General features: G+C 47.3%; 2 protein-coding genes and 1 pseudogene across 6 annotated transcripts; all 3 read left to right on the top strand.

The window, feature by feature from the left end:
* Nucleotides 1-1538: 1538 nt before the first annotated feature.
* On the top strand, nt 1539-8282 carry FANCG (FA complementation group G). 5 transcript variants are annotated; one of them, XM_047699585.1, is made up of 16 exons: nt 1544-1675; nt 1889-2425; nt 2625-2745; nt 2941-3031; nt 3329-3460; nt 3589-3893; nt 4630-4765; nt 4934-5064; nt 5153-5299; nt 5425-5576; nt 6008-6074; nt 6329-6618; nt 6766-6812; nt 7031-7186; nt 7638-7761; nt 7902-8282. In XM_047699585.1, the coding sequence occupies exons 3-16, from the start codon at nt 2650-2652 to the stop codon at nt 8008-8010; spliced, it is 1983 nt and encodes a 660-aa protein (XP_047555541.1). In that variant the 5' UTR covers nt 1544-1675; nt 1889-2425; nt 2625-2649; the 3' UTR covers nt 8011-8282. The 5 variants fall into 5 exon arrangements, 4 of the variants coding, with proteins under 4 accessions (XP_047555542.1, XP_047555541.1, XP_047555539.1 ...); XR_007122236.1 differs by having other exon boundaries at nt 1539-1675; nt 1889-2745; nt 7670-7761; XM_047699583.1 differs by having other exon boundaries at nt 1546-1675; nt 1889-2745.
* On the top strand, nt 5787-5937 carry LOC125084203 (uncharacterized; annotated as a pseudogene).
* Nucleotides 8283-9504: 1222 nt separating the features above from the next.
* Nucleotides 9505-23916, top strand: VCP (valosin containing protein). Its single transcript, XM_047699582.1, has 17 exons — nt 9505-9797; nt 13090-13201; nt 13406-13578; nt 14701-14843; nt 15445-15575; nt 16870-17001; nt 18009-18111; nt 18748-18881; nt 18959-19094; nt 19436-19548; nt 19943-20107; nt 20194-20316; nt 20558-20770; nt 20947-21255; nt 21532-21687; nt 22946-23100; nt 23255-23916. The coding sequence occupies exons 1-17, from the start codon at nt 9781-9783 to the stop codon at nt 23358-23360; spliced, it is 2421 nt and encodes an 806-aa protein (XP_047555538.1). The 5' UTR covers nt 9505-9780; the 3' UTR covers nt 23361-23916.
* Nucleotides 23917-25005: the final 1089 nt, after the last annotated feature.

Here is a 25005-nt window from a genome sequence, read left to right as displayed (position 1 = left end):
TGAGCCAAAGGCAGAGGCTTAACCCACTGAGCCACCCAGGCACCCCAATGACTTAGAATTTTTTAAGGTTCATCCATGTTGAAGCATGTATCAGTTTTTGCCTCTTTATTGCTGAGTCATAGTCCATTGTATGGCTATGATCTGCTAATGGACATTTGGATTGTTTTTAAGGTTTTTTGGTTTTTTAGCTATTAAGAATATTTTTGGAGCTGCTGTGAGCATTTGCATACCATTCTTGGTGTAGACATGTTTTTATTTTTCTTGAGAGGTTTCCCTAGAGTAGAATTTTTGGGTCATATGATAAGCTTATGATTTACTTTTTAAGAAACTGTCAAACTATTTTCCAAGGTACTATAACATTTTATATTCCCACTATGTGTAAGAGTTCTAGTTTTTCCACATCCTCACTAACATTTGGTATCACCTGTGTTTTTTTAAATTAATTAATTAATTAATTAATTTTAAGTAGGCTCCACACCTAATGTGGAGCTAGAACTCAAAACTGTGAGATCAAGAGTCACACGCCCTACGGACTGAGCCAGTCAGGTACCCCTGGCATTATCTGCATTTTAAGAATTGTAACCATTCTGTGTGTGTACATGTGTCATGGTATTTTATGGTTTTATTATTTTTTAATTTTTAATTTTTTAAAGATTTTTTTAAAAAGATTTTCTTTTTTTTTTTTTAAAGATTTTATTTATTTATTTGACAGAGAGATCACTAGTAGCCAGAGAGGCAGGCAGAGAGAGAGGAGGAAGCAGGCTCCCCGCCGAGCAGAGAGCCCAATGCGGGGCTCCATCCCAGGACTCTGGGATCATGACCTGAGCCGAAGGCAGCGGCTTAACCCACTGAGCCACCCAGGCGCCCCAGATTTTATTCTTTTAAGTAATTTCTGCACCCAACGTGGGGCTTGAACTTGCAACCCCAAGATCAAGAGTCACACACTGAGCCAGCCAGGTTATCTTCTGGTTTTAATTTGTATTTCCCTGATGGCTAATCATTTTTTAATATGGTGCTTAGCCATTCATTTTTTCCCATAAAATTCCTTCATGTTTTTCTGTTCATCTTAAAATGGTTTAGATTCTTTTCATTATTGAGCTTTGAGAGTTCCATATTGTGGATACTGGTCAGTTCTAAGATTATAAGGTAGGTAATAATCAGAAAATAATTTCTCCATTTTTGACTTTGAATTTTCTTTCTTTCTTTCTTTTTTTTAAAGATTTTATTTACTTGACAGTCACAGATCACAAGTAGGCAGAAAGGCAGGCGGAGAGAGGAAGGGAAGCAGGCGCCCTACTGAAGAGCCTGATGCGGGGCTCGATCACAGGACACTGGGATCATGACCTGAGCTGAAGGCAGAGGCTTTAACCCACTGAGCCACCCAGCCACCCCTAATTTTCTTGCCTTTGCAGCAAAAGTTCTTTTTTTTTTTTTTTTTTTAAGATTTTACTTATTTATTTGCGGGGCTCGATCCCAGGACCTTGAGATCATGACCTGAGCCGAAGGCAGAGGCTTTAACCCACTGAGCCACCCAGGTGCCCCTGCAGCAAAAGTTCTTAATGAAGTTCAGCTTACCCATATTGAGTTGGTTTTATCTGTGGTAAGGGTCACAGTTTTGCTTTGTTTTTGCGTACTGATAGCAGTTCTCTTGGGTCTCATTTGTTGAAAGGGACAGGTACTTTTTTAAAAAAATATTTTATTTGTTTATTTGACAGAGAGTTAGAGAGAGAGCACAAGTAAGCAGAACGTCAGGGAGAGGGGAAGAGAGAAGCAGGCTCTCCGCTGAGCAGGGAGCCCGATGTGGGGCCGGATCCCAGGAGCCTGGGATCACGACCCAAGCCGAAGGCAGCCGCCCAACCAACCGAGCCACTCAGGCGCCCCGGGACAGGTACTTTTGAGCAGAGCGGGTTGTGCAAGCCCAGGGCCGTTCCGCCAGCAGTCGCCCTGCATAGGGTTGAGTAGAATGCGGTAGCGTGCTGGTGCTCCATGGTGAGCAAAGAAAGGATAGGCGGATTACCAAGGGCCTTGGTCTGGTCTCAGTTCGTTTTTGGAGAAACTTTGTGCCTCGGCTGGGTTTTTTGTGGCGACTCCGCGCGGTACTACAATTCCCAGCATGCAATGCGCGGGCCTGCTCTCTGCGGGGGCAAACTAGACAGACCAGGAAGTGTGGCTGCGAGAGAAGGGCTGGGACACGGTTTCTAGTACTGAGATCGATTTCTCAGGGTTTTGGCCTGCGCGAAGGACTAGCAAGCCGAACCCTGAGAAGTACCACTTCCCTCCTCAGACACATTCCCGCCCTCTGGTCCGCTGTAGCCTCCCTCATGGATCGCTACCCGACTCGTTTCTTCCTCGAGTTTCCCGCGGGCACTAACCCTTGAAGAGGACCAACCGCAGCCGAGAGTTTTGCCGACCGGGCCAACCAGAGGCGAGATGGAAGAGGCGGGGGTGGGAGCCACCACAGTGTCCAGGAGAGAGTCCATTTCTCGCATAAAGGGCGAGTCGCTCCTGCTGGGGCCCGGAGGGGAGCAAAGGAGCTGCGGGGGGTTGCGGAAGCGGAAGGACCCCTCGCCGCTCCGTTGGGGACCGCGGCGGGGCCGGGCTTACCTTTCAGCGGTCCCCTCCAGATGTCCAACCCCAGCCTCGGCCACCATGTCGCACCAGACCCCTCTGGGCACCTCAGTGCCACACGCCAGCTGCCTAGACCTGTGGAGGGAAAAGAATGACCAGCTAGTTCGACAGGCCAAGGTAACACGGTTGCTGGGACCCTCGCTTACCAGAAAGGGGGTTTCCGGTGGATTTACCGCAGCTGATGGGGGAGGGATTGAGTTTGGCTTCCCCCATCAGGAGCCAGAAATGACTGGAGAATGTCATCCCTTGCCACTGTTGCAAGGGGAGAAATAAGGATTGATCCTCAATGATACCTCATCCCACATCTGTTAGGTGGCTCAGGACTCGGGTCTGTCTCTGAGGCGACAGCAGTTGGCTCAAGATGCACTGGAAGGGTTCAGGGGACTCCTCCGTAGTCTGCGGGGTAAGTAGGATACTCCTCAGGATAGTCAGTTACCTTCCCCCAGCTAGAGACCACTTCCTGTTCTGCATTTCTGGAACTGAGAAAATTCCTCAGGGGGCAGGGGATCCTATTTAAGTCACAGACAGGACTGGAGTGGAATTCACTTCGGTGCAGGTGAATCTCTTTGCCCCGTCACTCGCCCTTTCCAAACTGTGCAAATGGCCATTTTGGTTGGGGTGAGGTGATCTTTGGGTTTGGATCTTATTTGGGGAATCCTTCTGCAGGGAGTGGTCTGTGAGATCAATTTGTGTTCCTCAGGGCTCCCTGCAGCTGTTCCTGTTCTCCCCTTGGAATTGACTGTTACCTGCAATTTCATTACCCTGAGGGCGAGCCTGGCCCAGGGTTTCACTGAGGACCAGGCACAGGATATCCAACAGGGCCTGGAGAGAGGTGAGGACCAGAGATTGCTTTCCATTTCCCTGCCAGACTGTCTGGGTTTAAGTACTTGCAAAGGGGATATCAGGAGCAATAATATTTGTCACTTCCATGGAGAGAGTTGCTATTCTCTTATCCTCCAGGTGCTCCTCAAACCCGGAGCACTTTTGTGATCTTTGGGCTCCTGCAGGAAGAGAAAAGGAGAGATGAGGTCCCAACCTCAGCTGTATGTGTGTCCTCTACAGTGCTGGAGACCCAGAAGCAGTTGGGGCCCAGACTGGAATGTGGGCTCAGGGGGCTGTGGGACTCCGTTCTCCATTATTCCACCCTTCTCCTGGAGGTGCTCCCTGCCCTTCATCACCTGGCTGGCCTGCAGGCTGCCGTCTGGCTAAGCACTGACTGTTTGGGGGACTTGACCTTCTTGCTGCAGACCTTGAATGGCAACCAGGTAATTTGGGAAGTAACCTGGATCTAAGGGTCTCTTCCTATCTCTCACCTGTCTCAGTGGCAGTAGCATCATTTTGTGCTGGAAAGGCTGCTGGGTTGGTGGTTAGAAGACCTGGATTCTCTCTGGGACTCTTGGTGACACTGCTCTGGTTGGTCTTTCACTGGGGGGATTCTCTTGAGTGGTGGTTTGTTTTTAATATTTATTTATTTGTTTTGAGAGAAAGGGAGAGGGGGCACATGCATGGGGTAGGGCATAGGGAGAGGGAGAGAATCTCAAACAGACTCAAGCGTAGAGCCAGATGTGGGGCTCGACCTTACAACCCTGAGATCATAATCTGAGCCAAAATCAAGAATCTTACACTTAACCAACCCAGCCACCCAGGTGCCTCTTGAGTGTTTTTTAAAATTGCTTAATGATCTTGGATAGGGTTAGGGCTTTTATTGACCTTGCTGAAGTCCTCTCCCAGCTTCAGTGTTCTCATCAATAACCCACACATGGTTCTTGCCCTGAGTCCTCTGGGCTCATACTGAATGAGGAGGCTCATTAGAACAGATCATCAATGCCCCCAAGGTTTTCTTCCTCCCTTTATCCTCGCCCCATAGCTATCTATATCTTAAAACTGAGGGAACAGGAATCAGGAGGACCCTTGATTTCAAGGTCCAGTCAGGATAGACTGAGATAGGAGAGGAGAGATGGTTTATAGGCTTAGAGCCTCTGATCACCCTTCTTTCCTCAGAGTGAGGCCTCTGAGAATCTGCTGCTGCTTCTGAAAACTTGGAGTCCCCCAGCTGAGGAGTCAGATGCTCCATTGACCCTGCAGGATGCCCGGGGCTTAAGGGATATCCTTCTTACAGCTTCTGCCTATCGCCAAGGTCAGCTAGCAGTCCTACTCATCCCTTCCTCCCCACTCCCTGTCTTAAGGGGTCCTTTGGCTCAAACCTTCCCTGTCATGTTCCATTCAGCTCACTGGAGCTTCTCTGTACTTCTTGTTACCTATCATCCCCCTGCTTCCTTAAGTTTAAACCCTGAATTGACCTTAGGCCTCCAGGAGCTGATCACAGGAAGCCTGCCCAGGGCACTGAGCAGCCTGCAAGATGCAGCCTCAGGTCTATGCCCACGGCCTGTGTTGGTCCAGGTGTACACGGCTCTGGGGACCTGTCTCCGTAAAATGGTAAAGACAGTCCTAGGATGTGTTGGGGAAATTATGAGTGTTCTGCTTCACGAGGGTAGCTGAGGCTTGTGTCCTCTCAACCTTCTAGGGCAATCCACAAAGAGCTCTGCTGTACTTGGCTGCAGCCCTGAAAGGGGGAGCAACATGTGGTCCCCCGCTTCTGGAGGCCTCTAGGCTGTATCGGCAACTGGGGAACACAGCAGCAGAGCTGGAGAGTCTGGAGCTGTTGGTTGAGGTAAGGGACTGAAGATACAGGGATTGCTGAAGTGTTTGTGTTAGGGAGACTAATCAAATTGTAAATAGAAGGAAATAGGGCTCCCAAAGATTAAAGATATACTTTTTTCTTTTTGTCCCTTTTAGGCCTTGAATGTCACTCATAGTTTTGAAGCCCCTCAGCTTCTCATTGAAGTAGAGTTACTACTCCCCAGACCTCACCCAGCCTCACCCCTTCATTGTGGCACACAGAGCCAGGCCAAGTACTTGCTAGCAAGCCGATGTTTACAGGTGGGAAGGTGAGGTTCCACTGTAAGGCTCATCTGAGCTCCTTTTCCCATTTCTGATGCCTTCCCTGGGGTGTGATTCTGCTTCTGTTCTTGCACGTCAGCTGTGTGGACGAGTAAATGGTAGGACATAGGTTTCCACTCCTCGACCTTCTGCCTTATTGCTGGAACTGACTCTTCACCCAGACACTAAGCTCTTGTATCTTTAAAACTCTGAAATCAATTGCTTCTTGGCCTTTTGGCTAAGATCAAGTGTAAAACCCTGAAATCTCCTCCCAAATCCATTTTGTAAGGAGGGTAGCTCCATACTGAGCTTGGATTGGAGCCCCAAGCTCCCACTCTCCCTACTCCCCAGGGACCTTGAGCATCCTTTTGTTAGTTTAGAGCCCTTGGAGGACCCTGCTAAGGGCCTAAGGTGAAGCTCATAGGCTATGACTTCTCAGGGCAGAGGATGCTGCAGAGCATTACTTGGACCTACTGGCTCTGGTGCTGGATGGCTCGGAATCAAAGGTGGGTATGTCTTCAAGATTCTCTGTAATGGAGTGAGAGGGTTGGAGTCTCCTCTGGAGTAGAACAGGACTATTGTTTTCTCTTTTTTCTGCTACTCTGTCTGTCCAAGCTGGAAGGCCAGACCAGGAAGGCTCTCGAGCAAAAGGTCTGGGGTAGCAAGCAATGGGTGGTCTCTGTGGTAGCAGAGCCTGGTGAAGAGGTTGGGGATGGTGACTAATGTCTCTTTAAGACACTGTGTCCTCTTCCCACCCCAGTTCTTCCCCCTGCCTTCCCCTCCAGGGCCTTGTATGCCTGAGGTGTTCTTAGAGGCAGCTGTAGCACTGATCCAGGCTGGCCGAGCCCAGGATGCCTTGACTGTATGTGAGGAGCTACTTAGCCGCACGTCATCTCTGCTTCCCAAGATGCCCCAGCTGAGGGAAGATGCCAAAAAAGGAACCAAAGAGTCACCACACTGCCCATCCTGGGTCTCTGCAACCTACCTGCTTCAGGGTCAAGCCTGGGTGCAGCTGGGGGCCCCAAAAGAGGCAATTAGTGAATTTAGCCGGTGAGCTCAGGAAGCCAACCAGAATCCTAGGGGAAGTGTGGAGGGATAATTTGCTGATTGGGACCCGAGTAAGCTCCATTCTTACCGACTCCCCTTAGAGTTTCTGAGGTTGACTCTTCCTCACCTCTATTCTGTGTCCCACTTCAGGTGCCTTGAGCTGCTTTTCCGGACCACACCTAAGGATGAAGAACAAGGTGATCTAGACTCTCAGTTTTCCTCTTCCCTCCTGGAAGGGGAGGGTTGGTGAATGTGTTGCCTTTCCTTGCGTCCTAGCCTACCTTTTTACAAAAAGGTCGCGGGGCGGGCGGGGAGGACTCCAGACATAAGAAGAGAAGGAGGAGTACTTGGGATTCTGTAGTACTACGTGCCTGTGTAGCAGGGACACACTTTTTGACTTCGGGGTGGTCCCCAGGGCCTGCTTCCAATGGTGAGAAGGGGTGTATATCAGATGTGGCACTACAACAGCTTCGGGCAGCTGCCCTGATTAGTCGTGGACTTCAGTGGGTGGTCATTGGCCAAGATACCAAAGCCCTACAGGATTTCCTCCTCAGTGTGCAAATGTGCCCAGGTATGTATATTTGCATGATATCAGCTATGCCCAGATGTACAAGGACAGAGAGGGCCATGCGGGAGGTACTTGGGGATCAGTGGAAGAGTAATGTTCCCAGATAGAAGGGGATGAATGGGGTTGTCCCGTATATACCTAGGGATATACCCTGGCTTGAAGACGTTTGCAAGTGTGTGTGAAGGTTCTTTGGAGTTCCTCAGTCTTTCCAGTGTCCTCAGGCACAAAGACCACAACTATGCTCGGAGTATGCTGGGGAGAAGCAGAGTCAGCTGAGCCCTTTTTCTTGGGCGGGCAGTACCCGGGAGTAGGAATGGTTGGGAATGGAACCTCCTAGTTCCATGTGTGACTGTAGAAAAGATACTTTCCTGCTCTAAGCCTCAGTTTCTCCTTTTATAAAATGCTTAAGGCTGTGTCAGGTTCTAAGCCTTTCTACTTTGGGGTGGGGCTACAGGTAATCAAGACGCTTCCTTTCACCTGCTTCAGACTCTGAGGAGGATGGATCGGAGGGATGAGGCCACTGCTCTCTGGTGGAGGCTAAAGGCCCAAACAGAGTTGCCACAGGAGAATGCTGCATGGTGAGGCTGAGGCCTGCAGGGTTGGGCTGAGGGCAGTTGGCTTCCTGGAGTCCTTGAGTCTGTTGGGGGTGGTAATGAATGAAAGGGATGGAGTGGCTGCCTATCCTTCACCCTCAGACGTCATTCTTTTTGCTCTCCAGGTCTCTCCCCCTGTACCTAGAAACCTATCTGGACTGGATTCATTCCCCCGACCGTGAAACCCTTCTTGAGGAGTTTCAGACATCTCTGCCGGAGGCTTGTGATCTGTAGCTGCCACATTTTAAAGAGCCTGAGCTGGGGCTCCAGTGGCCCATTTCTCCATGGGGAGGGCTTTCTGCTTTACTATTCTTGAGCAGTGTGGGTGAAATGGATCATTCCTGTATAAGTCTGGCATTGGAGAAGTTGGTAGGAGTCCTGCAAAATTTGGCCTAGTTACTGCCATTCTGGTTCCTTTGCCACCAAAAAGGCATTAACTTTGCTTATAACATCTTTTTTCCTATATTCCTGTTAATTGTGTTGAGTAAAATGAATATTTATCTCTTGTTTGCCTACTACATATACTTGAGTGGGAAGGCTCACAGCTGTCTGATTCAGTTGAGTGCTGGTTATCTAAGATGCCCTCTCCCAACATCATCTACCTTATGAGATTGAGTTCTGGGTAGAAGAAATGGCCACAGGAATCCTTGCAGTGGCTTTGGTTCTTTCTGTTGCCTAAAAGTCAGAGTCTCAAAGCCCAGGATCCTGTGCAAGGTCACAGAATGAGTGGAGCTGGGTCTGGAAGGTGGTCTGGGCAGACCTCTCAGGACAAGGGCAAACATTTGGTTCTTAGAGGGGAGGGACAAGCAGACCTCTGAGTCTCTAAGTGACTCCCTACCCCTATCCCAAATTCTAGAAATTTGGGATTTGACAGTCTCAGTCAACCCTGCCTGTGTGGATAGGAGGTGAAGGGTGAATTAATATAATCAGCATGATACCAAATCTGTTTATTGAATTTAGTCAGGGCTAGCTGGCATTTGGGGCCCAAGGACTTCAAGTCTCAGCATGCAGTTTTCTTGCTGCTTTGGGTTCTATTGAATCTACTGGGTTCTGTGGTTGCCTTTAGACTCCTTTTTGGACTTGAGTGCCCTCCCTCCTCTAGCCATTAATATAAATACCCAGTGGTAAGAGGAAGCATGTACCTCCAAGCTCTGAGGAACTGTAAAGCCTATGGGATTAGGGTTACCAGAGGGTGCCACAAGAATTGGGTGGAGTGGATTAAAAGGTGGGGTGCTAGTCAAAGGGTTCAGAGTAGGCATGGCTCCAGTCGGCATTTTGAAGAAGCCAGGAGAAGGTTTAGGGTGGATCCTCAGGTTTGGAAAGAAAATGGTGTGTAGGTTATCACTGCAACAGGACTAGACTAATACAAGGGTTCAGTCCATTGTGCCAGGTTCTTCAGCAGGGTAAGATCAGGAACCAATGAACTGGAGCCAAGTGGGAGAGTCCGCCTTCCAGGGATTAAAGGCTCTTTTTTTCCGCCCGTCGATCTGGCCCCATCCTTTTCGTTGATTGGTCGCAAATTCCGATCCGTCGAGGAAGCGTAGCGCTGCGGCCAATTGACGTGGCGTTACTAGGCGTGTTGCATCCCTGAGGCGGGAGCCAGGCCGCAAGCGAATTTCCTGATTGGCTCTGGTCGGCGGGTTGCTGGGGAGAGGCGCGGAGAGGCGGGAGGAAGTCCCCAGGCCAGGCGCTGATTGGCTGAGGTGAGAGCACCTCTCCTTCCGATGATTCGGCTCTTCTGGGTTCAGTCTCAGCGCAGCGTCTGCAGCCGTCGTTTGAGTCGTTGCTGCCGCTGCCCCCTCCCGGATCAGGAGCCAGTGTATACCGCCCGCCCACCGCCTCGGTACCGCTAGGAGGAAACGAGAAGGAGGCCGCCTGCGGGTTTGTCGCCGCAGCTCGCCCCCTGCCCGGGAGAGCCGAGCCCCGGCCCAGTCGGTCGCCTGCCACCCCTCGTAGCCGTTACCCGCGGGCCGCCACAGCCGCCGGCCGGGAGAGGCGCGCGCCATGGCCTCTGGAGCTGAGTGAGTGTGTGCGCGCGCCTGCCCGCCTGCTGCGGGTGCGCGCACCTGGGGAGTCGCCGCGCTGGGTAGGCCCGGCGGGGCCTGGCCGTGGGCGCGTCTAAGAGGTGGAGGCAGGGAAGGAGGGAGACAGGGAAAGCAGAAGAAGGGGGGTGATGAGGGGCCGCGGTCCGGTCTGGGCCTGGCTGCGCAGCCGCGCGCCCCCTAGGCCGGGCTTGCGTTGGGCCTGGGTCGGGGCCTGGGCCAGATCGTGCTGTGTCATGCAGGCCCGGCCGGCCTGATTGGCTCCCTGGGAACCACTGTCCCGTTCTTATGAAGTCTCCGGTCCACATGGCCGGCGCGGAGCCCCAGGGCCTTAGGGCGCCCACCTGCGATCAGGTCTACTATCCGCGGAAGGCCTTTGGTCCCCAGAGGGAGCAGGCCCTGTGGGCCTGACGCCCTAACTGGGCCCGGTGGGCGTGGACTTTAGGCCACGTGAAGGCCTTAGGAGCTGTGAGACAGGCGGAGGCCGGGCCGGGGAACTGGGAAGACTCGGCGAGCTCATGGAAGCTCACGACGGCTGTTTCGGAGCTGGGTCGGCCTGTCCCTTGGTTGACATCCTCACGACCTGAGTAGTGAGGGGCTGTTAGGGAGGGGGGGGGCGTGGGTTTCTGGCCTTCGTAGTTTATGTTGGTTGTTCACATGATAAAGCTTTAGTCAGTTTTCCTTAATGTTAGGAAGTGGGGGGTGGGAAGTAGGAACTTTTCTCTACTGTTTTGGGCGTTTGCTAAAGTTCGAATCTCAGTTGGTAATTTGCGGGCCTTCCTCGATATTAGCCTTTGTGATAAGAAGGTTAGAGTTGCCCTAACTCTGAACACACACGCTCCTTTCTCCAAACCGCTGTGTTGAGAAATCTTGGGTCGTCAGTTCCTCAGGAAAGCATCAGATAAGAGATGACCACCTCAACCCCTCTGCCCATTATATTTAGAATCAAGAGCTTTAGATACTGAAAAAGGAAAAAAAAAAGCCATCCTGTGGAAACTCTTATGCAAATCACTTTCCTGACTTGAAGAGAATTAAGTTTTTTGAGGTGTGTTTCTTTTTTTTTGGTCTCTAAACCGAAATGAAGTATTACTTGGGTGTCTTTAAAAGGACCATTACTTGTTAATACTTACTCTCTTAGGTTATTTAGTCAGTCATTTATTTTCAAGACTAAAAATAAGAATTCAAAATTCTTGGAACGTGGCATCATAGATGGTTTCTAACCTCTAGGTCATCTTGATGACTCTTACCTGAATTCCCTCCAAGTCCCCTGTGGCCCATTGGAGTTCTGGAAAGGGCCTGACTCATGCAGAAGACAATGGGGGATGTCCCCAAAGAGCCTCCAGGACTGCTGTTGGCCCACGATCAGGCTGAAGCTCTCTTTTAGAGGTTACTTCCTTTGATCTTAGTAGATAGATAGGGAAGTAAAGGTCTTTACCTTAAGAGAAGGACATACTGCTCATCTCCATTGCCAGGGTCAGGAAGGGTAGGCAGGTTAGTTTTCCTAGAATGCGGCTTTGGGGTTAAAATATAAACTGTGATGACTAGAGGCGTCTGGCATTTTATTTTTCTCTAGCCCCAGTACCGTAGATTAAACAGGAAGGTAGGCAGTCTTTGGAAGGTATTTTGATGTGTGGGAGAGAGGGAGAGTTGATGGGATGGAATTGCCTTCAGCTGCCATATTGACCATACTTGTTCTCCAGCGTGTTGATAGGCACTGGAAGAGTCTGCCTGCTATGCAGCATTGTGCCCAGAGTGCTACATTTTTAGGTTGAGGAGGCAAGTTTAAGCTGAGAAAACTCCACTCTTAGAAATCAGTTTTGAGGTGATGATTAAAGATGTAGCCTATGTGAGAGGATCAGCAGATTTGCTAGATGAATGGGATTTGTATTTCTGTTGGGTATATCAGGACCAAAAGATGAAGAAACCTCACAATGCCCTCGCTGGTATTCTGGAATGTAGGCATCTTTTTTTTTCTTGCGAGTTGTGAAGATACATCCAACATAGGAGGGTGTCTGGCCTGTAATGTATACTTGCTAATTTGTTAAATGAAGGAATAATTAATGGGAAAGATTCCTTTTTATTTCTTCATTTTCTCCGTTTTCTGGTCTCCCTGTTTTGGTTAATATTCAGGTTTTCCTGAGCCTTAGTAAAAGAGGATAACTTTTCAAAGGGAAAGCCCACTGAGTCTAGTTACTGAAGATTGAAGAAGAGGTAGGTAAAAAGTTGGTATAAAGTGAATAATCTTCAAGGAAATGATTGAAACTATTTAGAGGGCTTAAACTGAGCTTAGACTCAGGCAGCCTTGATTTGGGTGAGGGATTTGGATTTGCTCCATGTCTCAGCATTTCTTGGTTTTGACTTTTTGAGTCAACATTGTGGAATTGTATGTCTTTGCAGCGATTTGTGAAGCTGTTTTTGAGCTTGGCCGTCTTTTTGAAGGTTTCATATCTGTTAGTTGAGTTGTTTTGTTTTCCCCAAACATCATGGTCTTTATGCTTGGCATTTCTGTGGTATATCAAATGCGCTGGCATTCAGCTGGTTTAGCCAGTAAGGACAGTAGTGCTAATGATTTTGCTTCATTGTCCCCAGGCTTGCTTGGTGGGACTTTGGGCTTCGCTGAGCCCTACAGGAAGTTGTCTTGCTCACTTCATTCTCCAAGAAGGTTAGCAAAGAAAGAGCTTATGCTTTGTTCTGCAGTGCTAATCATTGTGACCATTAATACCATGTGCCAGGCATTGTGTTGAACATTTTGCATTCATTATCTCACTTAAGACAATAATCCTGTAAGATAGGTACTACTGTATTCACCTCTCTACAAATGAGGACATCAACTTCCAGAGAGGTTAAGTAACTTGCCCAAGATCACAGTTAAGCAGTGGCAGGGTTGGGATTTAGACCTAGCAGGTCTTACTGTGAGCCCCTTCTCCTAATTGCTGTCTCATATTAAAACTGTTGTCATTTCTCTAATTGTTATTCAGCCTCTACATCTATTTAGTCTTCTCAGGCCATAGTTTCCTGACTCTGGGGCAAGATCACTTGGGGCCTTTACAGCTAGGTTACCAGTGCTCAGAATACCAAGAGCTGCTGGAATGGGAACTGTATGTGCTAAATGTTACTCTATATGACCTTGGCTGAATATCTTTTATCTCACATCTCTGGTTTAGGGACAGCTTCATTTATCCACTATTTCTTTCCTAAGTGTGAGTTTTAATGACTGGTGGGGCCCTTGGGACTAGTGTATGTATTGGGACTAACTTCATTTTCTTTCTAGTTCAAAAGGTGATGACTTATCAACAGCCATTCTTAAACAGAAGAACCGTCCCAATCGGTTAATTGTTGATGAAGCCATCAATGAGGACAACAGTGTGGTGTCTTTGTCCCAGGTAAGTTGGGTCCAATGTCTAATCTTTCCTCATTGCACTTAACCTGAGGGCTTTTCCCAGGTTTCTTTCCTTGGGTTTTTTGTTTGTTTGTTTGTTTTTTGCAGTGACCGCAGAAGAGCAGGGTTTACTGGGTATTCTAGCTTCCAAGGGCTGCTGCTTAACCCCTGGCCCAGTGACCCAAAGCCCTTAACCTTCTTTTCTCAGCCCAAGATGGATGAGCTGCAGTTGTTCCGAGGTGACACAGTGTTGCTGAAAGGAAAGAAGAGGAGGGAAGCTGTGTGCATTGTGCTTTCTGATGACACATGTTCCGATGAGAAGATTCGAATGAATAGAGTTGTTCGGAACAACCTTCGCGTACATCTAGGAGATGTCATCAGGTGTGTGTCGGGTTCTTGTCCCCTCAGGGATGGGAGGCCAGAGACAACCTGAACTATAGACAGGACCCCAGCAAAGTCCTTGGCAGCTACACAAAGCAGAAGCCTCCTAGCCATGGGAAGACTTAGTATAGCAAGACTGTCTAGGTTTTGTTTCTTCCTCCCTGGGACTTCAGAATTTACTTCTGCTGACCCTTGGGACAAATTGGATTTCATGACTTTCATGATGCCTGTCTTCCTTCCTTCCTTCTTTCCTTCCTTTCTTTCTTTGCCAGAGGTATAATTTATCACATGCTAGACACTGGTTTAGGATGCCATTTGAGGGTGTGTGTCTATAAAATGATCTCACTGTTATGTTGAAATAATGGCTTGTATTGGGGCCAGAATGAGGTGGAAGTGTGGGCACAGAGGGTGGACTCCCGAGTAAATTTTTTTAAGGATCCAAGTTAATATAGGAGGGAGGAATAGTTTGAGTCAGATCCCTGAATAGCTTCAGTTGGAGTGATTTTGCCCTTAACTTTAGGCAAGAGGCTTCCCCATTTTGGAGTCATTATTAGCCACTGCTGTTCAGCCACCTGTCATCTGGCCAGGAACATCTCAGACTTCCTGATTATTTTTCATGGATTCTAGGTTTCATGTAGCCTTCTTCCTAGAGGTGCTTAGTCACTTTGTCAAGATGCTCTGATCACTTCGCTGAGAAGATTTTTTTCAGTTTTGTTTCTTTGATCCTGACACTTGTCTGAGGCCTCCCTTTGTAATATTGGGTTACTGATACAGAATGGGTCATCTTTGGATATCTCTCACTGAAGACCCTTCCTCCTGTTTTATTTTGGGGGCTTTACGTGTGTGGGTCTTCCTTTTGGCTTGCTGATGAGGAGTGAGCAGCCCCAGTAGCTTCTTCTAAAGGCTCCTGCTACTACCCAACCTGAATATGACTTGTCTTAGTTCTACTTGGCTGCTCCTTTGTCCTCACTCTCACACTACCGTCCTGCCTCTCTTCACCTAAAGCCATCCCTGCCTTTTCTCTTTCGCTTGCCATCAGCTTTCTGTGCCAGGCCCTTTTGGACACCCAGTGCTTGGGGCTGCAGTGTGGTTGGTAATGTGGAGTCTGCTTGTCATCCTCAGCATCCAGCCGTGCCCTGATGTGAAGTACGGCAAACGTATCCATGTGCTACCCATCGATGACACGGTGGAAGGCATCACTGGCAATCTCTTCGAGGTATACCTTAAGCCATACTTCCTGGAAGCTTATCGACCCATCCGGAAAGGTGAGAGCTAATTTAGGGACTGAGTTTAAGGATGGTTGGTTGTAGGGCTACCTAGGAGTAAACCTTGGATTGTCTTTATCTCATTCTCATATATGTGTGCTTATACATATATTCTGCACCCATGCTTATGTGTCCTCTCCTTCCCTCTTTCTCTCTTCCCCCTGCCTCGTTTTCCTACTTCTACTCCCTGTTTCCGTAAAGTAATCTATCTTCTTTGTCCCAGGAGGACGACTTGGGCACTTTTGACTGTGTCCCAGTCCAAAGTGTATTTAATATTTAGCACATCCTGACCATTGGTGGTGGTTGTGAAAGCTTGGTTACTTATAGCCCAGAAGTCAAAAACCTTATGGGCTTTAGGCCAGAGGCTAAAACCTGATGTACCAGAAAACCCATAAGGTTTTGTTCAGCGTCCTTGAATGGCAGTGGGACTCTTCACAGCTTAGCTTTTTCCTTTTGCCTGATGGCTTAATAAAGTGGAGGTGGGAAGGGAAAAGCAATATCTAATGAATTTGGTGTTTTAGACTCCAGGTACTGATGACAAATTCTCACTTGCTCTGGTATTTGACCTCTCTGACTTCACTTGTGCTAATTGCTCTCACAGGAGACATTTTCCTTGTCCGGGGTGGAATGCGTGCTGTAGAGTTCAAAGTAGTGGAGACAGATCCCAGCCCTTACTGCATTGTTGCTCCAGACACAGTGATCCACTGTGAAGGGGAGCCTATCAAACGAGAGGTGAGTTCTCTCCTTCATTCCAGTACCCACTTTCATAATTATAGAAGTGGGGTAGTCATGTGGTAACTACTAAAATAGGGTGGGTGCTCTTTGGGATGCCTGTGTGGCTTGGTCTGTTAAGAATCTGACTCTTGATTTCAAGTCAGGTTATGATCTCAGGGTTGTGAGATTAAGCTCCGCTTTGGGCTCTGTGCTAGGTATGGAGCCTGGTTAAGATTTTCTCTTTCCTGGGGTGCCTGGGTGGCTCAGGTGGTTAAGCATCTGCCTTACGCTCAGGTCATGATCCCAGAGTCCTGGGATCAAGCCCCACATCAGGCACCCTGCTCACCTTCTCCCTCTTCCACTCCCCTTGCTTGTGTTCCTGCTCTCTGTGTCTCTCTCTGTGTCAAATAATTAGATAAAATCTTTAAAAACAACAAAAAAAAGATTTCTCTCTTTCCCTTTCCTTCTCCCCCCACCAAAAAAAAATTAAAACTGGTTGCTCTTTGGAACTAAGCTCCTTTCCAGAGGTGGGAAAATTTCTCAACTATTCATTTTCAGACCCGTGTGTTTCCTAGAAGTATGTGATACCAGGGATTTTTTTTTTTTTTTTAAAGATTTTATTTATTTGACAGAGACCACAAGCAGGCGGGGTGGGGGGAAGCAGGCACCCCCGCAGAGCAGAGAGCCCAATGTGGGGCTTGATCCCAGAACCCTCAGATCATGACCTGAGCTGAAGGCAGAGGCTTAACCCACTGAGCCACCCAGGTACCCCGATACCAGTGATTTTTAAGATCTAGATTATTTGGGATGTCTGGGTTGCTCAGTCAGTTAAGCCTCTGCCTTCAGCTCAAGTCATGATCTCAGGGTTCTGGGATCGAGTCTCGCATTGGGCTCCTTGCTCAGCGGGGAGCCTGCTTCTCTCTCTGCCTGCCCCTCCCCCTGCTTGTGTGCTCTCTCTGATAAATAAAATCTTTAAAATAAAATAAAATCTAGATTGAACCCGAAAGATCTTAAGTGGTTAGAATAATTTTTGTAGAAGTGATATTGATGATGGCATCCAGACTTCTGCCTGTTTCCCAGAGTTTCCAGCTTTAGGTCTATGGGGGAGCCCTTATTAGTAATAATACTAAGGATAGTAGTGTGAAAGGGAAAGGCTGTGCTAGAAATCTTTGCTTTGGGATTTTTAGAGTTGTTCTTTGAGTCAGGATCCCCTTAGAGGAAATTCTACACTAGATTATAGAAGGGTTTAGAGAAACTCAACTTTTGGTGTTACTGATATCCTGCCTTCTTTTTTCGTTGTCTCTATATCCAGGATGAGGAAGAATCCTTGAATGAAGTAGGCTATGATGACATTGGTGGCTGCAGAAAACAGCTGGCTCAGATAAAGGAGATGGTAGAGCTACCTCTCAGACATCCTGCCCTCTTTAAGGCAATTGGTGTTAAGGTAAGCATCCTGGGCCCCGTGAGACATAATCTCGGCTGGTGACTAACTTAGAATCAGGTAAGTCCTTTCTTTGTTACATGTCTATTTTTTTTTTTTTAAAACAGTCCTTTAAAAATGTAAAAAACCAGGGCGCCTGGGTGGCTCAGTGGGTTAAGCCGCTGCCTTCGGCTCAGGTCATGATCCCAGGTCCTGGGTTCGAGCCCCACATCGGGCTTTCTGCTCAGCAGGGAGCCTGCTTCCTCCTCTCTCTCTGCCTGCCTCTCTGCTTACTTGTGATTTCTCTCTGTCAAATAAATAAATAAAATCTTTAAAAAAAAATGTAAAAAACCATTGTTATCTCATGTACCCTATAAAAACAAACACCACAGTTTGCTAGCTTGTTTATAATAGTATCACCTAACAGAAGTAGAACTTTCAGGAAATTTGCAATGTGAAGGGTCCTGAATCCAAAACATTTGAGAACTGCAGATCTACAATGTAACTTCCTAACCATTTGCATATCATGGGGCACACTGAAGATGAAATTACCCCTTTATCTAGTATGTACCATACAAATAATTTTATCTTTTGCGTGGGCATTTCCCATGTGCAGCCTGTGAATGAGGCCACTTAGGTGGCTAAGCTAGTCCTGGCCCTTGTCCGTCCAAAGTCAAGCCCTTGACCTAGTGGCCTCTTGCTATTTTGTAGTCCAGGATCTTCAGACTTAGCCACATTAGAGTTTCTTAGGTGGTTTCTGTGCTGAGTCTTGTATGCAACGTATGTCATAAATGTCATAAATGTCAGTTTTCTGACTGTATTTTCTCTGCTAATAAGAGGAATGCGTGAGTATGATCTGAAGTAAACTTTTCCTAGCAGTTAATGCTGAGAGCTTATTTTTATTGATGTCAGGGTCAGGCTCTGATTCTCACCCTCTCTAGATAGAGCCACAGTCAAACCATTTTAGAGTGGATGGCGTTGAAAAAAGGTAGGACTCTGAACCTAAACATATCCTCTGTACTGTTCCTCAGCCTCCTCGGGGAATCCTGCTGTATGGACCTCCTGGGACTGGGAAGACCCTAATTGCCCGAGCTGTGGCAAATGAGACTGGAGCCTTCTTCTTCTTGATCAATGGTAGGAGACTTGATTCACCTTTTTTTGGCTGGATCATACTCTGAGCTGAGCATGATCCAGGTTCATGAGCTGGAGAACTCATGGGCGTTTATTTCCACACATGTCCTTGTGTATATTTCATCATCTTTCTTCTGCTAGGGTACATTATGGACAGATAAGCAACAAGGGGAAGGTATTGTACTCTGGTGTCCCCAACTTATCCCCCTTGAGAAAGATTGTGGAAAGGCTGAAGGCATTTAGAGGGAGCAAGATAGAAGGAGAAATCAAATTTTGTCTGCAAATTTATTTGAGAGGTTTTGGGGGAAGACTGGCTGAGATTACCTGGCTCCTTGAGAATGTAGAGGTCTAACTGGTGTGCTGCTTCTCCTGCTCTGGCCAGAAGTCCCAGAGCATGTGCTTTCGTCTTGACATTTAGAGCTTGACTATGAGGTGGGTGTTGTGTGTTCCTTGGCTTTTCTTCAGCCTAGTTTGGTGGCTGTCCTGGGATAGTGTCTGGTGGAGTCTCTGAGAAAGTAGGCAGAGGTTACCACATTTTCATACAGTGCCTGTCTCTGGGCTGGGCAGATAAGAGATTATTTCTTTTTGGATTGAAGAAGGATACAGTTTTGTCATTGTTTGAATTCTGTATCCTTTCAGGTCCTGAGATCATGAGCAAGTTGGCTGGTGAGTCTGAGAGCAACCTTCGTAAAGCCTTTGAGGAGGCTGAGAAGAATGCTCCTGCTATCATCTTCATTGATGAACTAGATGCCATCGCTCCCAAAAGAGAGAAAGTAGGAACTTATCCGAGGGGATAGTGGGGGTTGAAAGGTCCTCACTTCACTTCTGACCAGACATCCTGTCCTGACAGACCCACGGGGAGGTGGAACGGCGTATTGTATCACAGTTATTGACCCTCATGGATGGTCTAAAGCAGAGAGCACATGTGATTGTAATGGCAGCAACAAACAGACCCAATAGCATTGACCCAGCCCTTCGACGATTTGGTAAGGACCCCAGATTTCTTTCAACCCTCCTGTTGTTCAAAGGGAGACTGTAGCTTTACTGAGTTGAGTCTCTTTGATACCATGCCTGTCCTTCATTTAATCTGAGGATTTCTTGAAGCTCCTTGCAGTGATAGGGCCTGGGGTCCTTTCCCTTATTCTGTGTCCTGTCTAGGGTGACCAGCCATTGTGGTTTGTCTGAGACTGAGGAGTTTCCCAGGACATGCAACTATCAGTTCCAGGACAGTCCTGGACAGAAAGGGATGGTTGGTCACCTGAGACTTGTCCCTTCTTCCCTCTGGACCAGAAATGAGCCCTGTCTGTGTTCACACACTGTCCCACAGGTCGCTTTGACAGGGAGGTAGATATTGGAATCCCTGATGCTACAGGACGCTTGGAAATTCTTCAGATCCATACCAAGAACATGAAGCTCGCAGACGATGTGGACCTGGAGCAGGTGGAGTGATGAAGAGGGCTGGCCCTGAGTTATGATACCTGTTCCTGGGCAGTTAAAGTGAACATAAGCTTAAGATGTAAAGAGACTGATTTTGATTCTTGGACAGGGGAAAGGAAGTGATCTGAGATTGAATCCAGGAAACTGGAGCTGGCATATTTCTCTGTTGACCCCACATTATAGTAAACCAGAACTTTGAGGTCAGCTTTATTTCCAGGCCTCAACTCTAGGCTTGACTACTTAAAACCCAGCCATGAAAAAACTGCTAGTATGTGTTCAGGGAAATGGGAGGACCCAGAGATAGGAGTATCGGGAAGGGGCCAGGATTTTATATATACTCTGAGCCTCCTAAGGCAGCTAGGTCTTACAGAGTAGTAAGTAGATCTTTTCTCTGCAGGTCGCCAATGAGACTCATGGGCATGTGGGTGCTGACTTAGCAGCCCTGTGCTCAGAAGCTGCTCTTCAAGCTATCCGCAAGAAGATGGACCTCATTGACTTAGAGGATGAGACTATCGATGCTGAAGTCATGAACTCTCTGGCAGTTACTATGGATGACTTCCGGGTAAGGACTGCACCCCTATCTCAGGTATACACACGTGCATTTTGACCTTTCCATTGGTAAATCTCATCCCCAGTTTTCCTTTTTAGTGGGCCCTGAGCCAGAGCAATCCATCAGCACTGAGGGAAACTGTGGTGGAGGTACCACAGGTGACCTGGGAGGACATCGGGGGCCTGGAGGATGTCAAACGTGAGCTTCAGGAGCTGGTCCAGGTAGGGTAACTGGTCCAGAGTGAGTCATTGCTTCAATATATTCTAGATGGCTTGGGGTGTTAGTAGTTGAGTTCAAGAATTGTGAGAGCATAATTCATGAACCTGCTATTCTCAATTTATAGGCACCAAGGACCCTGCCCCTAGAGAACCAGATTTTACACCATAGGAGGGATGCTGCTCTTTGGTTAGGTTTGTTTCAGACTATGGGGGTGTGCCAAACCATCTTTCCTTTTCTTCCTAGTATCCTGTGGAGCATCCAGACAAATTCCTCAAGTTTGGCATGACACCCTCCAAGGGAGTACTCTTCTATGGACCTCCTGGCTGTGGGAAAACCTTGCTGGCCAAAGCCATTGCTAATGAGTGCCAGGCCAACTTCATCTCCATCAAGGGTCCTGAGCTGCTCACCATGTGGTTTGGAGAGTCTGAAGCCAATGTCAGGGAAATCTTTGACAAGGTGAGCTACAAGCAGTTGAGCTGTCTATTCACTTGTTTGGCAGCAAGGCAGCTTTTTCTTGGGAGAATTGAAGCCATCTTGTTCTGGAGCAGTGAAGATCACTTTAATTGCCTTTCCTTCTCAGGTCTGAGAGACCCAGTTATGTTAATGCTTGAGTCTGTGTATCTTTCCCATAGGCCCGCCAAGCTGCCCCCTGTGTACTCTTCTTTGATGAGCTGGATTCAATCGCCAAGGCCCGTGGTGGCAACATTGGAGATGGCGGTGGGGCTGCAGACCGAGTCATCAACCAGATCCTGACAGAAATGGATGGCATGTCTACAAAAAAGAATGTGTTTATTATTGGCGCTACTAATCGACCTGACATTATTGATCCTGCTATCCTGCGACCTGGCCGCCTCGATCAGCTCATCTATATTCCTCTTCCTGATGAGAAGTCCCGTGTTGCCATCCTCAAGGCCAACCTGCGCAAGTCTCCAGTTGCCAAGGCAGGTGCAAGGGCATTGGTGATAAGGGATTTCTGTGAGTGCTCAGCCTAGTATGGAGTTCAATTCCTGGAAAAGATTCCATTGGGGGAAATCCATTGGGGTTAGGGATGTCAGGGGAAGATGGAAGATTTGAAGGTATTAATACAGTTCGTAATCAGGAGTAAAACAGTGGCGGAAGATGGCACGGACTAATATTAGGAGTGCTTGGGTGGCTCAGAGATCAGTGTATTGCAGGGGAGGAGAGGCTAAATGGTAAGGTTCTATTGCTTCTTTTAGGATGTGGACTTGGAGTTCCTGGCTAAGATGACTAATGGCTTCTCTGGAGCTGACCTGACAGAAATTTGCCAGCGTGCTTGCAAGCTGGCCATCCGTGAATCTATCGAGAGTGAAATTAGGCGAGAACGGGAGAGGCAGACCAATCCATCTGCCATGGTGAGTTTGCATCTTTTCCCCGTATGTACCTGTTGTGGGGAGCCAAGGGCAATCTCTACCATGCTCTGGAGTTAAGAGTTGTAAGGTTTTGTAAAGATACCTGATAAATGCCCTGTTAGGTGGACGTCAGAGAGAATACGGAGTATTAATCTCTTTAGTCTGGAATTGTAAAAGCTGAGGAGAGATGCGTAGTCTAGTCTGTATGCTCAGCCTGAAGTAGGCTCTGTGAAGGAAATCAAAATATGATTGTGCACATAAACAAAAAGAGCAGGATTTAGAACCTGCGATCCATGGGCCTGTGTACCTTGGTGATCCATGGACCTCCTGAAATTAAATGCAGAATTTGGAGTGTGTCTGTAAGCTTCATAAAGAAAAGGAATCTATATAATCTTGTATGTTTTCTAGTGTATTTTGGCACCGTGTTAGAGACTTCATAAATGAATAAATGAATGAATGAAAAACTTTACCTTTTGTAGGAGTTTTGAGATACCCCTTCTCTCCCGTAGAAGCTTAGAAACTATTGATATACTTAATTCTGTGGAGCAGTCCCTTATGTCACAGCAATCGGAGTGGCTTCTTAGTGGAAGAGCTAGAGTTTGAGCTGTGTTATGAAAGGAGATTGTAAAGGCTAAGGAATAAGGAAATAAGTAGCCCAAATAACTGGCTCAAGAAATAGGATTGCAGGAATTGGGGGAAACCTGGATAGATTTAAGAGGGCATATGTTACTGGAGTGAGGCCATGAGGTAAGGTGTCATCTGGATGTGGTAAGTGCTGAAAGTCATTTATCTTTTTAAAATTTAGGTGGTTTCGTTTTTTTTTTTTTTTTTTTAGAAACTGTATTTTTAAAATTTAGCTTTATTGAGATATGATTCACATGTAGTAAAAGTCATTCTTTTTATATATACTGTCTCTGTGCATCTTGACAAATGTATTTAAGTTCTATAACTATTATCACAGTTTAGATAAATTTCTGCCCTAGAAGGTTCCCTCATGCCACTTTAGTACTACAGCTTCTTCTTTTTACCCTAAGCCCTTGGCAACCACTAACGTGATTTTGTTGCCACAGTTGGGCTTTTTCCAGAATGCACTGACGGGTTTTTAAACAGGGCACTGACTCAGTTTTAGGAAGATTGGCCTTTCAACTTAACTCGGTTTGGATTAGAGGAGACAGTAAGGGAGGGGAGTGTCCAGGAAGGCCAGGAAAGGAATTCGGGCTGGACTTTTAGCCCTGGTGGTCTGTGTTTACCAACCTTATAGGAGGTAGAAGAAGATGATCCAGTGCCTGAGATCCGCCGAGATCACTTTGAGGAAGCTATGCGCTTTGCCCGCCGTTCTGTCAGTGATAATGACATCCGGAAGTATGAGATGTTTGCTCAGACCCTCCAGCAGAGTCGGGGCTTTGGCAGCTTCAGGTAATTTCATTACAGTGGGCAGTTCTTAAGTTGTTTTCGGGTAATGATACGACCAGGATTATGGAAATCCTAAGGAGGCTGGAGGGTTAGTTGTGAAAATCCTACAGAAGCCCTATCCTAACTCTCTTTTTTGGCTCTGCTTTTGTGCATACAGATTCCCTTCAGGAAACCAGGGTGGAGCTGGCCCCAGTCAGGGCAGTGGAGGCGGCACAGGTGGCAGTGTGTACACGGAAGACAATGATGATGATCTGTATGGCTAAGTGGTGCTGGCCAGCATGCAGCGAGCTGGCCTGGCTGGACCTTGTTCCCTGAGGGTGGGGGCATTTGCCCAGGAGGGACCAGGGGTGTGCCCATGGCCTGCTCCATTCCTCAGTCTGAACAGTTCAGCTACAGTCAGACTCTGGACAGGGGGTTTCTGTTGCAAAAAAATACAAACAAAAGAGATAAAATAAAAGCGATTTTCATTTGGGAGGCAGAGAGTGAATTACCAACAGGGAATTGGGCCTTGGGCCTACGCCATTTCTGTTGTAGTTTGGGGCAGTGCAGGAGACCTGTGTGGGTGTGAACGAAGGCACTGCTGCCACTCCCCACAGTAAAGCGTCTGCACTTCACTCAGTGCTACCCAAGCCCTCCCTCCTTCCTTCTACCCAGCCTGGGCAGGAGGTTGAAGGGCCACAGTTGCTGGGTGTTTATATAGAGAGTAGGTTGATTTTATTTTACATGCTTTTGAGTTAATGTTGGAAAACTAATCACAAGCAGTTTCTAAACCAAAAATGACATGTTGTAAAAGGACAATAAACGTTGGGTCAAAATGGAGCCTGAGTCCTGGCCCCTGTGCCTGCTTCTTTTCCTGGGAAGGGCCTTGGGCTATCCCTTACTGTCAAGGCCCTCTTCAAATGTGAAAAATTAAAGATTGCACCCTCTTTGCCCTTTTGATTTACTGTAGTATGAACTGCCACCTTGCCCCATGTCTGTATCATCACTGAGTAGGACTGCAGGGGAAGGGGTGCAGCCTGCCTTATGGAGATCCAGTTATGTTTGATGTGGATGGTAAGGTTAAGCCTGCAGAGCTCTCTTTTTTTCCTGACCAACGACTGAATTCAGCTGCCCTCCAAAAATCTTAAGGGTTGCAGAAAGAGAATCTCTGTCTGAGGTGGATATTGTTTACATGCATCTGAAAGTCCTAAACATTGATGCTCTGGTTGAGGATTACTAATTATGTCCACCTTTATGTAATTTGTATTATAAAAAATATGGTTTTTTTTTCCTTAATATAAAATTCTAGTATTGGATGTGTTTTTTTCCTAAACTTAACATCCTCCTCTGCTCACCCTTTTCAGATGATTGCTTGCATAGTCTTGTCCATGTCCAGGTCTAGAATATCCTTTTTGTTCAACGGGTACCAACATAATCACTTAATGCTTTTGGGATCAATACTGTGATGCCTTACCTAGAGAGGAGTATGGTGCAGAAAAAATAATCCCCAGTCAGCTTTTTTTGGTCTTCCTAGTACTTATACCAGTCACTGGTATGGATTACAAAGATAGATAATCTGCCAGGACAAGATAATTTTATTGGCTGATGGAACTGGGGCATTTTGAATTCGTGTGCTGTGAAATAGAGATTTTTGGACGTTAGATAATTGGGTTGACTCTTCCCTTATTCTCCATGATACTTTCTCTGCCACATTCTGTCTTTCATCCTCTTCTGGTTTTCCCACCATTTACGTGTCCTGATGGCTAGCCTTCAGTCTTATTTCCACTTTGAACATTGTTATTCTGTCATCCATATGGCTTATCGCTGGGTTGGCAGCCTAACTTCATTGTGGGCCAAAGAGACAATCTTTTGGGGGAAAGACATTTGGGTGGTGCCTCTGCATCAAGCTATAGGATCAGATTAGAAGAC

Source organism: Lutra lutra, chromosome 13, assembly GCF_902655055.1.
Source record: "Lutra lutra chromosome 13, mLutLut1.2, whole genome shotgun sequence".
Classification (NCBI taxonomy): Eukaryota; Metazoa; Chordata; class Mammalia; order Carnivora; family Mustelidae; genus Lutra; species Lutra lutra.
The sequence above is the reverse complement of the archived record's forward strand: the minus strand, read 5'-3'. Positions and strand labels throughout refer to the sequence as shown.

Excerpts from the sequence above, each read along its gene's own strand:
- VCP (XM_047699582.1), top strand. Across the intron at positions 15,576-16,869 it reads GGGAGCCTATCAAACGAGAG|GATGAGGAAGAATCCTTGAA; the intron begins GTGAGTTCTCTC and ends CTCTATATCCAG. Across the intron at positions 20,317-20,557 it reads AGCTTCAGGAGCTGGTCCAG|TATCCTGTGGAGCATCCAGA; the intron begins GTAGGGTAACTG and ends TTTTCTTCCTAG.
- FANCG (XM_047699583.1), top strand. The coding sequence starts at position 2,431 with ATGGAAGAGGCGGGGGTGGGAGCCACCACAGTGTCCAGGAGAGAGTCC. Across the intron at positions 4,766-4,933 it reads AGCTTCTGCCTATCGCCAAG|GCCTCCAGGAGCTGATCACA; the intron begins GTCAGCTAGCAG and ends AATTGACCTTAG. Across the intron at positions 6,075-6,328 it reads TGGATGGCTCGGAATCAAAG|TTCTTCCCCCTGCCTTCCCC; the intron begins GTGGGTATGTCT and ends TTCCCACCCCAG.